At 36.8% G+C, this 18,417-nt stretch overlaps 1 protein-coding gene across 3 annotated transcripts in view; it reads left to right on the top strand.

The window, feature by feature from the left end:
• The window catches only part of arhgef28a (Rho guanine nucleotide exchange factor (GEF) 28a), a 62,241-nt gene extending 55,601 nt beyond the window's left edge, over nt 1–6,640 (top strand). For all 3 annotated transcript variants that reach the window (XM_016502790.1, XM_016502791.1, XM_016502793.1), the window contains 2 exons: nt 512–833; nt 5,375–6,640. In XM_016502790.1, coding sequence (XP_016358276.1) covers nt 512–833; nt 5,375–5,532 — 480 coding nt within the window. In that variant the 3' untranslated portion in view covers nt 5,533–6,640. The remainder of the gene's footprint in view (nt 1–511; nt 834–5,374) is intronic.
• The last annotated feature ends 11,777 nt before the right edge of the window (nt 6,641–18,417 follow it).

An 18,417-nucleotide genomic window follows, 5' to 3' on the forward strand; every position in this document is an offset into this window, starting at 1 on the left:
TGACCAGATGATGTCATGTGGAGGTAATTAAAAATAATACAGTTTGTGCTAATAGAGGTAAGCTGGAAATTAAAACTTAATTCAACATAATGGCTGACTAAAATTGCAGCGCACTGAAGTTTTTTTTACTTTAATGTTCCCTGATTACATTATAATTTAATTTTAGATACATTAAGTTGTGCTATTTTTCCCCAAAATGTTCAACAATATTTATTCTCTTTGTCATTATTTGTTATTGTTTTCCGAACTAGTTTTTAGGATTAAACAGATTATGTAAATGTACTACTTCTATATGTTCAATATCATGGCTTTAAAAGGTGTGGCAAAGTTGTGTGTCATAACACATAATCTGAAGCTGCTAGCTAAACACACCTTTGCTAGAAGTTGTACATCTGGGCATTATATAATTTGAATGAGGTGCAGGAGTATGTACCGTAATTGCGTTGCTTATAGATAAGTTGTATTTGTATATTGTAGTAATATGTGAGTGATGCACATGTCTGTCTTTCAGGACGTGGGTCACCATCACCTGAGTGGTCCGGATGAGCGTGGATCCATTTTTGTGAACGAGGCAGCATTTATGTCTCCCTCTCTGAACAACAGGCACATCCACCTTCAACATCACTCACACCATCATCATCAGACTGTCCACCTGCACTCAGGATACTCGGATTCTCCCAGTGCTCAGAACAGTCTCAATTCACTCCTGGCACGATCCAACCACAGACAGAGCTCTGCTGGAGTATCCGATGCTCCTGCAGGGCATGAGAGCTGGACTGGAGGAACAATGTACTCGACCCCTCGGAGAAGTCTAACAGAGATCCCAAACAATGGTAATGTTTTTACTGCAATCACTAGTAACTTAGTTGTGTGGACAGTAGAGTTGGGCAGAATGAGGAGTCTTATGTTGCAGTGTGAGTAACTGTTAGGGGTTTTTTTTTTTTGGTGCACATTCCCCACCCCCTAAAATAAAAATGATATGTATGTATTTGATCAAAAAGTCTGAAATCGTAATATTATGAAATATTATTACCATTTAAGATAACCGTTTTCTATATTAATGTTTTAAAATGTAATTTATTCCTGTGATGGCAAAGCTGAATTTTCAGCAGCTATTACTCCAGTCTTCAGTGTCACATGTTTCTTCAGAAATCATTCTAATATTCTGATTTGCTCAAGAAACATTTATTAATATTAACAATGTTGAAAAAAGTTATGCTGCTTAATATTTTGTGTAAACCATAATATATTTTGGTAACAATGGCCTTAAAGCATATGTATAATGCACTATAAAAGGTTATTAAAGGGTATAATGCATTACAATTATTAATAAAGTGTGTTTTATTACATTATATCTTGTAGTAAATAATTATAACCAATTTTAAAATGCATAGTGTAACAATGAATTGATAAGTGTTATAATGAATTAACTGTGGTTACAATTATTCATGAGATTGTACAATGCATTTTAAAGTGCATTACAAGGCATAATTAATGCATTAAAACTATTTTATAAAGCATCATACATAAAGGCTTTAAGTAAAGTGTTACCTAGATTTTAAATAATATTTTCATAATATATTAGGTCTCAAACCAAAGGGTAAGATTATAACTGATGAAGTCTGGCACAATGTGAAAATAGCTTCACATTACGTAGCACTTGAGTTAAAAACGAGACTCAAAAAAGTAATTAATTACAAATGATTGGATGAGCCAGTTAAAATACCTGTTGTGACATTAATTGGCAACTGTAAACAGTTATGTCATAACTGCACCAGACACATGGTGTGACACATCCAAACAAATCACTCCTGTTATAATCACCACCAACTCTTCACACAAGAAGCGTCCATCTGCAACACACTTTGGAGTATGTGCTATAGTTTTCGGACTCAAAATCGTGTCACAGATATACCTCAATATACAAGGTATTTCAGAATCTCTAATGATTGGCATATTTTTACCATTATATAGCTGCCTATAGTTAGCAACATAGCAGAAAGTCAAGCTGGACTTGTTTGGCCCTTAACTATGCCATAGAAGCAAAAGAAAGATCAACTTGTGAATCGTTGCTAAAACTCGTGTTGCAGCAGTGAAGGTCGATTTTCTCTCTTTGTGTTGTTAATCTGTGTTTAATAACAAAGATTCATCCTCACTCTATCACACACAGGTACAAACACACACACAGATACACATCTGTCTCTGTGATCAATTACGCATTCTGTCTATTGACTGTCGGGTTGACAGTGGCGTGTGAATCAAGGGCCTCCAGCTACGGGAGACTGATTGGAACATTGATCTAAAAAATCTTTACGAAACTCATTACAGAGTGACCTGTCATCTTACAAGGGAGAGGGACAGAAACTTATTCATCTGTTTTTCACACATGAGCTGAGTTGTCTGTTTAACATTATGAATTGTCTCTCTCTCACACACAAACACACTCATACACTTCATCTCTGTACTGTCTAAAGGTGCTTGTTGAACACACAAGTGAAATTCAAGTTTTCACATGTGAATATTACAGTAGATAACATATTATTTACAGTATTATTTACTTATTTACTTGCTTTAAAGGTTGTATACTGTGTGTGTATTGATCACTTCATTAACCCTCTCTCATTATTGACAGAGCATGCACAAGAGCACAAGAGTGCATGTTTAGCTAGATTAGTGTCCCACTTCCTAGCTAATCATATCATCTATAGGGTCTTATTTAACATAAATATCCACAATGCACATTTACTACATTTGTTTACCTAGAATTCCCTGCTTTTTACAGGAAAACGCTATAACGCTGCACTTAATGGCTGGTTAGCATGGCTTAGTTAGCATGTGCTGGTAGTAGGGCTGCACGATAAATCGCATGCGATATTTAACGCGCATCTTATCAGTAAAGCCGGTTCTGTAATCAGCGGTAAATCTCCATCACCTGCGTGCTTTCACATTGAGCAGCATTAACTACACAGAGCCATTGTTCACTGACGAGCTGCGCAAAACCACGTCCATATTCGCACTATTTTTTGCGCTGCTCGTCAGTGAACAACGGCTCTGTGTAGTCAATGCTGCTCAATGTGAAAGCACGCAGGTGATGGAGATTTACCGCTGATTACAGAACCGGCTTTACTTAAATATCGCATGCGATTTATCGTGCAGCCCTAGCTGGTAGTTACATGTTTCTAAATTGAATGCATTTATTTATTATTTAAACTTCATACTTGATCAAAAGTGAGAGCAAAGACATTAATAATGTTACAAAAAATGTATGTCAAATAAATGTTGTTCTTCTGAACTTTCTATTAAGCATAGAATCCCGAGAAGAAAATGTTTCACAGTTTCATCAACATATTAAGCAGCACAACCTTTATCAACACTGATAATAATAATAAACCTTTTTTGAGCAGCACATTTCTGAAGGATCGTGTGACACTGAAGACTGGACCAGTGGCTGCTGAAAATTCAGCTTTGCCATCACAGAAAAAAACTACTTTTAAATAATCTATATATAAATTTAAAAAAAAATACCCGTTCTTTTAAATTGTAATAATGTTTTTAAATAATATTTTTAAACTATTTTTGACCAAATAAATCCAGCCCTGGTGAGCATTAGAGACTTTTTTCAAAAACAATAATAAAATCCTTGGTTGTACTGGACCACTTCATCTGGAGGTTTTGTTGGGGCGATCAAGAAAGAATGAGCTAAAGCTCTGCAACAGATGGCCCTGTTATTGATATGACACCTTAATTGAATTAAATCCTAAACGTCTAGGGCCAAAAAAGATTATGCTGATGACACATGCACATGCTTAAACCAATAGCTGAACAAAGGAGAGCTTCAGTAGAGCTAAACACAGGTGAAGGCCATAATTAAATATATTTGTGTGTCCACAATGTTCATGACTCACTCAGCAAACTGAAAGATCTCCTTACAGTCTACTGTAGCTGTTTGTTTTTTTAATCGAAGTGAATAAATATGAATGTTACCTGTCCTATAAAGGCCTTGATTGAAGTGCTGGTTAAATCAACAAGCATATAACGCTGCTTTGTTTCACTATTTATTCAGAGGTCAAGACCATGGCCTCAAAGTAGTTGAATGTTTGACCTTCACTATTCACACAGTGCTCAGCTAACAACATTACCTCACATACACAAACATTGGGAATGGAGGTAATGAAATTGGGTCATAGACCCTGTTGAGAAATGGGTAATTAAATGAGAGGGATTCATCAGTTTCATTCACAACATCACATGAATGTTAATGACATGTGATAGCGTTTGAGCTGAACCCCTTGTGTGGATTAGGCCTAGATGTTTTTTTCCCCCTTTTACATGAATGTAGTACAGTGGTCCAGTAGTGCACAACACAACGAAATCTCCACAATACAACGAAATCGCCACAACACAACACATCGGACTAATTTATTTGTGTTGTGCTAATTTCATTGTGTTGTGGCTTGTTTCCATTGCGTTGTGCTAATTCCGTTGGGTTGTGTTTCCATTGTGTTGTGCTAATTTTGTTGTGTTGTTTCCATTGTGTTGTGCTAATTTTGTTGTGTTGCGGCTTGTTTCCATTGTGTTGCGATACAACGAAATCACCACAACACAATGCATAGGACTAATTTTGCTGTGCTGTGCTAATTTAATTGTGTTGTGGATTGTTTCCATTGTGTTTTGCTAATTTTGTTGTGTTGTGGCTTGTTTCCATTGTGATGTGACACAACGAAATCGCCACAACACAATGCATAGGACTAATTTTGTTGTGCTGTGCTAATTTGATTGTGTTGTGTTGTGTTTCCATTGTGTTGTGCTACTTTTGTTGTGTTGTGTTTCCATTGTGTTGTGCTAATTTTGTTGTGTTGTGGCTTGTTTCCGTTTTGTTGTGCTAATTTCGTTGTGTTGTGCATTAATGGGCCACCACAATGTAGTAACATGAGCATGAACATAATAGCTCAAAAATAAAAAATGTTGATTCCATATTATTTTCTTTGGTCAAACACAAAAGGAGCTTCTGCTCTTCATACAATGATCATAGATGGTCTCAAAATTGTGTCTGTTCCTCACACATACATTAGGAAGATAATCATCAGTGAGTATCTTAAATTTCAAAAAGCTAGGACTTGGAATATAGCACACAAAGCCACTTGTGTGAGACTTTTATGGTATGTTTTTGTCCTTTGTGGAGCTTTGTATCATAAAATATCATCCACCATCCAAAATCCACAGTTGCAGTATGCAAAACATTCTGCTTCTGGTCTCCTTTTGTTTCACTGAAGAAGGAAAATTATGGATCAACATGAAGAAAATGATGAATAATGTAACTATGGTGACTATTGATGACAATGATGAATAGTAACATCCGATCTTGTCTTCACAGATGTGGGTCCGCTCGACCATGTCCAAGAATCTTGGTCAGCTGGCGTAACAGGGGCAGGGCTTCATCAAGCCGACGTCCTGCTCATCAACCATCCCTTGGTTACCATGGAGACAGAGAACAGAGATACTGATGGAGAGGAGAATATTGTGTATCTCTGAAATGAACAAACAATCTTTGGTTGGTGTTGAAACAAAACATTTGGACTTGGATTTGCAATTTGAGATTTGGACCAGGATCTGATCCCACTCCTTATTTTGTGTTTTTTGATTCTTCCTTTAATCTTAGCAAACTTTCGGCCTTCTGTGACATTCTCCAGACTTCGTAGCACTTACTTTGGTTCGTGTGTGAGATGGGGCTTGTCTGAGTGGCTGTATTTTGCTTTATAGCCCGGAGCCTGCAATGACAGAATCAGGTTAGGCAGTTTCAGCACACGTTCAGGCACACCCACAAAAGTCCCCCACCCACATTGCCACACAATGTATTTTTCTCCAACTGTCCATGTCAGTTTACATCAGGACACAAAAATACTGACCCTTTCTTTCAGGAGATGAATGATGACTTGGTTTATAAAAGCATTCACCGCCTACTACATGAGTCAGGGTTATGTGTGCATGTTAGAGTAAGGAATCACATTGCCACCTTTCAGATTCGATCTCTCACATTTGGAAACTGGTTTCACATGTCCATATGGAGGAGAATGTGTAATATGTGTCATGCTTTACTCTTCTGAAACGGTTCAGATTCATTGGTGCTCACGAGCCATTGCCTATTATGCCACATGTGCAGCAAACGTCTAAAAAAAGTCTCATCATCATTGGGATTACAAACTGGCATTCAGATATATTTCTTGATACTTTTAGGTCATTATGTTGCTGTATCGTCCGGATTTGTTCATGCATTTTGCATATTGTCGGTTACATAAATTAGCATAAATTCAGGCTTTCTGTTATTTCAGTCACAAACAAAAAAGTCCCAATTAAAATTCAAGCCATAATTGTTGACTGTAGACCAGTATTAGGTGTGAATACTGTTTGTACTCGAGTTAAAGTGACAAGAATTCAGCGTGTATTTGCTTTTTTAATTGCTATTCGTTCTATTGAAAAACACGTTTCACAGCGCATGAGAACACTTGCTATTCTTTGTGTTTTGTTTCTTCCAATGCATAAACCTTATTTATTGTTAAAATTTGTAAGGAATCATTTTATGTACATAGAGCATGTTTTGTATAATTGTTGTATGTAGACAGGTGTATATGTAGTAAATGTTCATACATCAGCTTTTGTGTTTTTTCTTGTTTTAAACCATTTTATTAGCATTATGATATCTAATATTTACAATTTATATGCTTATGTACATAATTGCTAGACCACGGCTTCAACTAGATGTTTTAAATTCTTTATCTGTACATTTGTATCTATGCATTTTGAATGCAGGTCATTTTGATTTCATGTTGATAATTCAATAGGAGTTATTATCTTATTATCTAATTCAATAGGAGTTATTAACTTAGTCAAGTTACCCTTTACACATTGACAGTTTCTGTCATACAAATGTAACAATTTGTATTACAGAGCTGTACAGGTACTAAAGCCTGATTCTCAGAATAGAGCTTTCTTAGACTGAATATATTAGACTGTAATTGCAGATGCAAAAATTATTTAGAAATTTGCTTTCCATTATTGTAAAAAGGCATTTATCTGCACGAGTAGTGTGAATAGTATGATCATTTTGCCAATTCAAAACTTTAGAACTAATTGATTAATAATCCACATAGTACATTCTTTCAGTAGTGTGTAAAACTGTTATCAGTACAAGAAAAGCATGCTGCTTGTCAGAAAAACGATGCAAATGTTTGAACATTCTCACCTAAAAAAGCTAACTTTTTAAAGTAGACATATTGTCTGTAGAAAACAGGGGGAAAGCCTCACTGCAGATACCACTGTATACATTATTATGCTGGTAAAATCTCTGATTTGTTACATATTCAGCAAAACCTCCATTTCTCTTTATCCTTTCCCCCTATTATTTAGGGACCTCTAAAAGTTATTTGCACACACAATTAGCAACTAACAAAGTCAATATATACCACTGCTGAGTAATGCATTTGTGGGTGGGGACAGTAACCAACAGTACAAAACACCTCCCCATGGCACCGTAATGACTTTAGGAGGAGTTCCACTGTAAACCTGTCATCCCAGCAAATAAATAACAGCCATTATCCCACCTATGGCACTTTTAAAAAAGAAACCCCTTTCCTGTGCATATTCTACGTTACTTTGACGAGTGTGTTAATCTTGAGACACAAGGGGACACAAAAGTAATCAACATAAAAAATGGCTACTAGGTCATTTTAAGTTTTTTTTTCTTCGATTTTTGGAAGTGTAGATATGGAAGCAGAAAAAAATGTTACAAGCAGGAGCGCCATTATGGGAGGACAGGCTATGATATATACATATATATATATACAGTATATATGTTTTATCCATTAATATTGTATTTAAATAACATTTTAATCTGTACTTCAAAGTCACTTCCAAATACAGCATGCTTTTTCTTTATTCCCTTAAACCCCATCAAGTCCTCACCCCCACATTTTACTGCACTCTTTTTTTGAGCTGATTTGTTTTTCTTTGTAAACATTTCTTTGAGTGTTTTAACGTTTCAAGGTTTTTTCCCCATTGTTTGTGGTGTCTTATGCATGAGCACTGTTTTTAGGACGCTATGTTAACTTTAAAATGCATCTCGATACCTTGAGTTTTTTTTTTTTTTTTTTTACTGCCCTGCTTGTTTTGTTTTTAAATGACCTTTGAATTTGATTGTGGTGTTCCAAGCGCTGATATTTAAGAACACTGGGACTTTTCACTGTTTGTATCACTCCGCTTGTGTTTATTATGTGCCCTTCAAGTGGAGTCATAAATATCATAATTAGTGAACAAGCAAAGTTGTATGTGGGGAACTCTGAATTCTAGATGTTACATGAGTTGCGCCGCTGCTTTGAAACATGGCTGAAATACTGACCTATACTATAAATAATACATAATATAGTTCATAATATAGAGATCAGTGAGGGGAAAGCAATTCATTAGCAAATGTCGTAAAGTAAAAACAACTTTCAGGTTTGCTTTATGTAGCAAAACATTTTAGCTGTGACCATGAATAAATAAGTGACAGGACTGAATATTCTTCATCACTTTAAATTCAGATGTAGTTATTTGGGTTTATTGTGCAAAATATAATTATTTTTTTTTATTGTTTCTGGCTTGAAAACATGACAAGCCTGACTAACTGGCAATATTAATGTGTCAAAAATAATGTAAGTTGCTCAATACAAACTTGAGTTATTGTATAAAAGCAATATCACACTCAGCCATCATGATTGCAGGCAAAAATAATGTAATGTAATAATGTAAGTTGCTCAATACAAACTTGAGTTATTGTATAAAAGCAATATCACACTCAGCCATCATGATTGCAGGTGTGATACTGCTTTTATACAATACCAATACAGCTGTGAATACCAGTACGCAGATAGATAATCAAAAATTATTGCTCAATTGAGAAAGAAAAAAAAAGATTTATACTTTGTGGGTGTCCATTTCTGGTGTGTTTTCTCATCAGATCTTTGTGGTGGGTTCAGAAAGGGTTGGAGAAATAGATATGTATACATTTTTTGTCATGTAACTTTTGGTAACCTGCGTGGGCAACAGTGAAACACACACTGACACGCATCTGCACACACAGCTCCCTTCAGCTACAAAGGAAAGCCGCATCCCTGTTTACTAAACACACAGTAATTACATAGGCACATTACTGAGCTTTGATGCCAAGCAGAGGCCCGCAGCCATCACACACAATCAAGTGTTTAGTGCTCTCGCACTCTTTCATTTCTTACTAATCCCTCTGTTTCTCCATTTTCTCTTCCTCAGGGAGCGCCAACGCTGTCTTTCATCACCTGACAGAATAAGACAAGTACTTCCCAATTTGTCCTTCTTTAAGCCCTCACGAACACACACACTCATACACAAGCACATATGTTATCACCTCATGAGCTCTGTTAATTAGAGGATTCAGGTTTGACTGAAGGCCAGTTACTTTAGTCTGCGTGTGAGCAACATTTTGAAGTCTTTTGTCCCACATGAACCATGAAAAGTCTCGGTAATTCTGCTGCTGGTGTCCAAACCCATCATTATGTCTTCGTAGTGGCGTGTGAGTGGTGTTTTGTACAGTAATAAATTGACACTGTGAAAGGTGCTAGGGAGAGGGTTTTACCACGGGTCAGCGGAGCACTTATGCACAAACGCAGATCTTCATCTGAAGTACGGCACGCTGAAGTAGATATCTCATAAGAGTGTCACTCGCGTTAAATCCTCCAATCCCTAAAGCCTCTGAGTCAACATGACACTTACTCACTGTATCAATTTGAAGGCCTGTATCCGTCAAAACTGTAACAGTGATGGTCCACAAATACACACAGCCTTCAGTCAAAGCAATGCCTCTATTCTAGAGCTGTCAGCACAAATACACACACTTGCACACAAACTGAAGTGCATGTACTTTTCTTCAAAAACATTCCATGTATTAATATCATTTTGAGGGGATGTCAGTCAAAGAAATACCAGGGAATGTCAGAAAGAGATTAGAGAGAGAGAAATGAGTCTTTAGTGTTGCAGGGTGTGTGCAGCTCTTTGAGGTGTCTATGAATTACAGTCTTTCTCTGCCACCTTAATAGATCAACAGAACATTTACCACACAAATGGAAAACAGGTACAGAAACAATAAATATAATTTGAAAACGTAATCTAGGTGAGGAGGGTTTATTTGACTCAGTAGTAGGAAGGGATTACAGTGTGCCAGTGTGTATGGGATGGATGGAAAGATCAAGATACAGTTCAAAAGTTTGGGGTTGGTAGACTTTTTAAATGTTTTTTGAAAAAAAAGAAAGAAGTCTCTTATACAATACAGTAAAAACAGTAATAGTGTAAAATATTATGATTTAAAATAAACATTTGGATATATTTGAAAATGCAGTTTATTCTTGTGATGGCAAAGTTGAATTTTCAGCAGCCATTACTCCAGTCTTCAGTCACATGATCCTTCAGAAATCATTCTAATATTCTAATTTGGTGCTCAAGAAACTGTTTTTTTATTATCAATGCTATTATTTCACTTTATATAAAATTTTAAACAAAAAAAATCCTTTGTAAAATTATATATGCCTTTGTTGTCACTTTTGACCAATTTAATGCATATTTGCTCAATATAAGTATTAATTTATTACTGATCCCATACTTTTGAATGATACATACTGTACAAACAGAACTGTTTGTTTTATAATGGTCATATTAAAACTGTTATGGAAACATTTCTCTATACCTTCCTGTTTTATATTTTCGACCTTTCAACAGTCCTCTAGATTTTTCTGTACTTTCAATTGTATAATGTGGAAATCCATCACTAATATAAATTATTACATTTAAAATTTTATAATCTAAACAAAGAATAAAAATACATAACCGTTTTCATATTTATTGTGTAAAATAATATGGCTTTGTCATTTCCACCACACCGCCCATAGTTAAAAACAGACTGATGATAGATCGATAGATAGATAGATTTGTGAGGTTATACGGCAGCTTTAATTCTGCCCTTCACAAGACCTGCTCCACACACAGTGTCTGTAATTGATATCGTTTGGCCTCTGCGGCTTGTGTGGGTGAAAACACTCACACATATTCAACCTTTCAACATGTCACCACTGTGGACAATAACAAACACACGCACACCTGTCGTCACTTTGTGTGTTACTAATGACGCTTTTTCAATGGCTCAGTACAGCCAGACTCCGTTGTTCCCAAGGGAGATAAAAGCACAGAGGAGTATTATTGGCTCTGTATGAGCTGTGTGTGTGTGTGTTAATCTACAGGAGCAGTGAGACCTCAGTAAAGTGTGGAGTTGAGAGTGTGTCTGTGTGGGTGGTGGGTCCTTCACAAAGTCAGTCTGTGTCAGGGGTAAATTTGTTTATGTGTGTGTGTTAGAGAGAGCCTCATTGAAAGGATGTTTTAATTGTGTGTCAGCAGGGCAGTATTATAAAGTCTACATGATAGAAAATGAAGGTTCTTTCTGCAGTTCAGCTGACTACAGTTATTACCATCCCAGTCGGCCCACCTGCTCTCTCAGTGGTGAGCTTCTAGAGGCGGCTTTGTTCCCTGAAATTACCCCACTGTGTGTCTCTGCGTGTTCCTATATCACATCCTATATCACGCCTATTGTGAAAGAGTGTCTCGTAAGAATGTGCATGTGACTTGTGCTTTGTCTTATAATGAAAGGTTCTTATTTTATTCAGGCAGTCACAAGGGCAGCATCTAATAGCTGTCCTTATTGGCCTGTCATCAGAACCCATCCCAGCTTATTAGAAAGTACACACCTCCATCTGTCTTCATTAGGACCAGCGAAATGATTTTGGCATAAAAGAAAAATCGATAATTTTGATCCATACAATGTATTGTTGGCTATTGCTACAAATATGTACTACTTATGATTGGTTTTGTGGTCCAGGGTCACATATGTATAATGGTAATTTTATTTATTGGATTATGATTGGATTAGATTGTGGGCATTGTAACGAATGTGTACCTGTATGTGTGTGCAACTGAAGAGCAGAAATATCCCTAAAAATCATTAAGCATTAACATACAGTAGTGGACACTTAATTAATATTTATGTTGCATAAAAGTGTCTCGTTTGGATTCTTGAACCATTAACTCCTCATAACTCCTCATATGATGAGCACAGCTGCATAATATGAACAAAAAGCACACACAGACCTCTCATTGTGTAGAAAATATTTTGCTATGAGTGTCAAGAATTAAAAAAACATCAACAATCAACCAAAGAAAGGGCCAAAACAGTGCAGATTATGTGATTTATATATAATTTAGCTAAACCAACTCATCACTTTGTGGATACACACAATCTGTCATTATTGTCATGAATCAGAAGGACTAGCAGCTTTTAAACTAAGTATCAGTCATTAACACCCTGCTGTGTGTGACCTCCAAGCAAATGCTTAATATCTCTCATGAACTCAGCGATCCACAAAGATTGCAGCTGTAATAAAACATTACAGCTCCCTAGCTTACCCACATACCATCACAGCCATGTGTAATCCAGGAACTGCAGCTGGCTGTTAATAAATCCTCTGGATGATGAGAATGCATAATGATAGCATGGTAATTGCTGCTGACAGTGACATTTGACATTTTATATACATTTTACAAACTAATACTGGCTGATTAAATCATTAAAAGAGATTCATCTTACAATTACATTTAATATAATTACATTTTATACAACAATTCTGAACCTCCAATCTGATTGGCTGAATGTCGTTACAATGAGTGCTTACAGTACACACAGTACTTGGACTTTCCACTATTTAAATAGTTCTACTTGTCTGTGTTTGTTCAAGATGGCTGTGTGTTATTGGTGGGGATCTTTCAGTGACTCTTTCTGCAGGTTACATTATTACGCCAGTAGGTGGCGACAAGTGACAATCGTTATAAGTGAGTCATTAAATCATTCATTCAAACGATTTATTCTAAGACATTGATTCATAGAGTGGTGGAACTATGATGTCACTTTGTACGCAAAAACCCAGAAGCGAGTTAGCACTTTAGCACTTCCGGTTCTATCGTCCCAGAGTCAATGGGTTTTTTGAATGGGATTTTGGTTAAATCCCTAAAATAAGGTCCGTGGTTCACACAGACTCAAGATACTTTCACGTTTTATTCTACGACATAAAACACACCAGTTACACCCCACTCGTAATTTTTTTAAACTGTTACGTTTCTTAAAAAAGACGGTTGCTAATATGCTAAATGGGACTACAGGTGCTGTCGGAGACATTAAACGTCATCACGCCGAACAGTTTATCAATTTACAGTATTTTCCAGTCGTAGTATAATTTGTAATACAATTCATTGTAGAATAACCAATTAATAGTTTCCCGCATTTTATATTGTTGGTCGACAATGTTTTTTTGTTTTGCCCTGAAATGCAACATAAGTCTTCAGATGGAAGATGCTCGTTTTATCGCTTTCCTACTGATGCTGAAACTCTGGGTTCGTTAGGTAAACTCATGTTACGATTATTCCATGTAAACACCACATTTAATGGCTTAGTCACAGTGAAAGTGAAACTTTAACGATGCATAGTGCTTAAAGCCACGTTAAATTTAAATGTTTATGGCCACATGAAGCTGTTACGGAGCAGATTGAGGATTTTCTAGAAGCAAGGATAAAATAACATTTTGTGTAACTTACCCACCCTAACAAAGCTGAAATGTGGTACTTTATTCACTAAAATAAGTTTAATCTTACCATATCCAAAAACTTGCTCACTCTGCTGTTATTTAATAGATTAAATGCACTAGAATTTTATTGAATAGTTCATGGAGACATGTTTTTAATTAAAATACTTTTTAATTAAAATAGACTTTTAATGCACCTTATTTCGAAATGTACAAAAATGGTGCTGTCATATTCTCGACCGTGGTGCTGTAGTTCGTTTATAACCTAAGTTTAGCTTTTAAGTTCTGGCGCTTTTATTTAGGCTTCAAAATTCATCAAAGTTATATTATTTTGTGAAGATTATCTTGATGGACAAAACGTGTAAGTTTCATGAACTATGGTTGAACACAGAGCTTATTTTTTTGCGATAATCCAAAAGCCTAAGGAAAAATCCCATAGGCTTTTTGTCGAGGGAACCAGTGTCATGCTAACAGCCGATCCGCCTACAGAGTGACGTCATAGTTCCCCCACTATAACTGTCTTTAATTCATTCAGTCAAATTATTAATTCAAACCACTGATTTATTCAGGAACAAAACAAGTGGCTGTCTGTGAGTGAGCCATTACTGTAAATCATTCAGTCAACTAATTTGGTCAAAAATACTGATTTATTCATCCCTACTGTTTGTTGCATGGAGACATTTGATTCTGCTTTCATTTGCTCCAGCAATGAAAATAGTTCCAAACCAAGTAACTCACAAAACTAATGTATTAAAACAGTCTTTTGTGTATTGAACTTTTGCTTTTTATGCAACAATCAATGAACATCGCAATGATGCTGTTGGTCTAAATATCATCTGATTTTCGGATCAATAGACATTTTGCGATATTGCTTACATGTTCACTTAGATGTGTTTTAGATGCGTGTTCACTTAAATGTGTTTTGATATGCAAAATATATAGTGTAGGTGTGTTGGTGCATAATTCTGGCGCATAAACATTTTGTATACTCTGAAAACATTTTTTTCTCTCAATTGTCTTGGTATTAGTAAAATGAAAAAAGGCAATTTTTTTCAGTGTGAGACTTCAGAGATGCCTTTTTTCACTTTTTAAATCTTATGCATGTTTTTGTGCCAAACATTTTGTGAATAGGCCTTCACTCTGCAAAATATGTACAAAAAACAAATACAGACCCTTTGTTCCTCCTTTGGCGGTTATGAGGGCATAACAGAATCTGTTAAAATTGGACAAGTTCTGGTCTTTCACATGCCAACTCAAACACTATTCCAGTGCTCTAAATTCAAGCCCACTGTTGGTCAAGGCTGGTACAGTCCTGGACAACCCACTACAAGGTGGTTTGGAGTACTTTAGATACAGTAACTAACTCAGCATGTTCAGATATGCAGGCCAGGCTTGTTTCAAGATCATGCTGAGCACAGCAGGTCTGGAGGCTTCTTAATGGAAAGTGGTAAATTAAGCCTGCTTGTAAGACACTGAACACAAACCATTTGCATGCTAAAATGTCTACCTGAATGTTTTTGCAAGCGGTAACAGTCTTCACATAAATTTAAGTTTTAAAATGACAAATGAGCACATACTATATATGCGCACACATATGCACTCACAAACAGTTTGTATTGCATGATCTGTATTTTAAAGCTAATAGATTAATACCAAATCAATGCATGAAGGGCATGTAACATAATTCACATGAATTCACATCAAGCCTTGACTAATGAACAACCCATGAGGTACCATTAATCAGCTATGCAAATCAATATGTTATAATACATCCATTTCTCTTTCTCTTATTTTCACGTTCAGCATGAGTTATTGGCATGGCAAAAGATGGTACATTTGTATTGCCAAGGCAGTAGCCAGTTCAGCAATATCTACTGAAGTCTGTCTTTTTATCTTCTGTCTTTTTCTCCTACACACATAGGTAGGCGAGGAGAGTGTAAGCGAGAGTTGCAGAATAGTAATTTCATTGATTTCTTTACAACTCAAGGCCCAGTAACATAGTTTAAACTGCAATGGATGTATCTTCATTTGCAGGACAATGCAGTAGTTCTACATCATAACTCAAACAGAAGTTGTACCCTATCTATCTATCTATCTATCTATACATACATACACATACACAGATTCTATATATATATAACATGAAAGACAGCGAGTGCTTTAAATGTTATACATGGTTCTTGCCATACTTCTCCCTGTAATGTTTTAATGCAATACAGAGAAAGTTCTAAGAAGTGTAGCCTCGGGCTTCCCCGCTAACATTCTGAAGTTGTACATTTGGGTAAACTGCTGAGATAAGTGAGTTACTTCTAATACATCCCTGAGGAGTCACACAGAGTGATCACAAAGAGCCAGAACGTACAACGCTGGAGGAATGATAGACAGAACTGGTGCAGCATGAACTAAAAATAAACACAGTGATCCAAATACAGCATCTGGTCAACATTAGTAGTGTAAGCTTTAAATAAATGACGGTCTGTCCTTGAATGTACAAATATCATACTTTAATGTCACCCTGCTTAAAATGTGTTTAATTTAAAGTTATATAAACATCACAACTCTCGCAACTACCTTCATGCATTCATGTAAAAGCATCAGGAAATCTGAAAACTCAGTCATAGTGATTCACATTCAGCATCTGGTCAATGTTAGTGTTGCAAACTTTAAATAAACAAAGACCTGAAAGTTTGAAGTTACGTAATAAGCATCACAGCGCTCGTTATTCACAGAATAGTAATATAGGAGCAAATGATTTAATGCTAAATTTCTCTAGTTCTGTTCCAATGAAGAAACAAACTCGTCTACATCTTGGATGGCCTGAGGGTAAGTTTTCATTTTTGGGTGAACTATTCCTTTAAAGCCCAAAACACACTGCACGATTTTAGCAATCCTATAAGATCACTGCATGTCACACTGTGCGACATTGATCTAATAAACTTGGCTACGACGTGTGTAGAGTGCGATGACTCGTACGATACGACGCATGTTACTGCAGAAGAATAAAACGTCATCAGCATGCGCTAGTGCTAAACAAAAAAAGCATGATAAATCACACTTTAGCAGTTGTATTTTTTATGTGTGCTGAAAAAAAAGAGGAAGCGGCGAAAGAGGAACGGATAAGAGCTTGAGATAAGCAGTTTTATGTTTTAGCGCCATGTCGCATTAATTTCATGTGTGCATTTTAATTGGTCGGTCAGTAAACGTGGATCGTACCAGCAAACACACTCTGCGATGATCATGCTGTATCTTAGACTATCTTTGGTCGCAATACCGTGACAACGGCCATCTTTGAACCTCTCTCACCTTACGACACAGGACCACCGATTAGGAGCCAAGATGACAGAAATCACCACGATTGTTTCACGATGCCAATCTTTCATCCGGGACAGCCGAAAACCGTGCAGTGTGTTTAGGGCTTAACTCAGTCTCAACCAAGCCAAAATTATTAACAACCTCCTTCAGAGGACAAAGAAAAGGAAAAATTTGAAATGTCAACATGATAACACAACACTTTGTTAACACTTGTCTGGTGCATTTGCCTTCTCTTCTTGTTGCTCATCTAGTCTAAACCAGCGATGCTGAGCATCAAATTATGAACCCTAATGCCAACGCTCAGAGTCTAGTGCAAGTATTAATTAAAGCAAGTGGCCACAAAGCAGAAGTCTTTGTCAAGTGCCTGCCATCTGTCATGTATGTGTGTGTGTTTTACTGTGGAAAGAGCTCAGAGGTGTTGGAGGCTCAATAACATTTTTTTATTGCACGAGTCATTGCTTGTGAAACAAAAACACTTTAAGAGGGAAACTTCGGAAAACACTCTACACACTTTTATCTGCTATGTACCGACTTTTTTTATCCTTGTTCTTGAGGGTTTGCTACACACACTTGGCTACTAGGGAGTTTTCCACCAGCGTGGTGCCGAATCATTTGGCAATACGTCTGGTGTTACTGATCATTAAAATTCTAGTAGGAAATGCTAACAATGAATGCTGTTGATTTTACATCATGATAAGCCATGCGTAGCATTTAGCTCAGGGGTTTCAATTGGTGTGTTTATTCAGAATCTGTTTGTGATTCAAATCAAATGCTAATGAGAAGTGCTGCTTTGATTGTTTTCGGCTTGTTGGTCACTAACATGTTGGATTTTCTGATGCGTATTAGTAATTGAGGGACTTGATGGGTGCATACAATAAAAAATAAAAGGGATGAGGCATCTGTCCTTGACAGGAAATGAAGTGGAAGGAGAGATGGACAGAATTGGAAAGGACAACAAGTCATGACTCCAACTCAGGTCGGCTAAACCGCAACCGCGCAATGTGCAATTTAAAGATTGGACTATTGCAACGCTCTACTGGCGAGCCTTTGAACCAGCTCGACTAAGTCTTTGCAGATGATCCTGTCTGCTCTTCAATCAGCCAAAGAGAACCTGTGTCACACCCCTTCTGATCTCACTACACCGGCTCCCAGTTGTGGCCAGAATCAAATTTGAGGTTTTGATGCTGGTTTCAGGACTGCTACTGAAGACGCGCCTCCCTATCCCAATTCACTCCTAGAAGTTTACAATCCATCCCACCAGCTCAGGCCATGGAATAAATGACGCGTTGTTGTTCCTTCACAACAAGGCAAAAGTCACTCTCCAAAACCTTTACCCTCTCTGTTCCTCTCTGGTGGAATGAGCTGCCAACTCCACCTGAACATCTTTCAATAGGCAGCTGAAGAAAAACCTCTTCCGTAAGTA

This window comes from Sinocyclocheilus anshuiensis, unplaced genomic scaffold, assembly GCF_001515605.1.
Source record: "Sinocyclocheilus anshuiensis isolate Anshui unplaced genomic scaffold, SAMN03320099.WGS_v1.1 scaffold438, whole genome shotgun sequence".
Classification (NCBI taxonomy): domain Eukaryota; kingdom Metazoa; phylum Chordata; class Actinopteri; order Cypriniformes; family Cyprinidae; genus Sinocyclocheilus; species Sinocyclocheilus anshuiensis.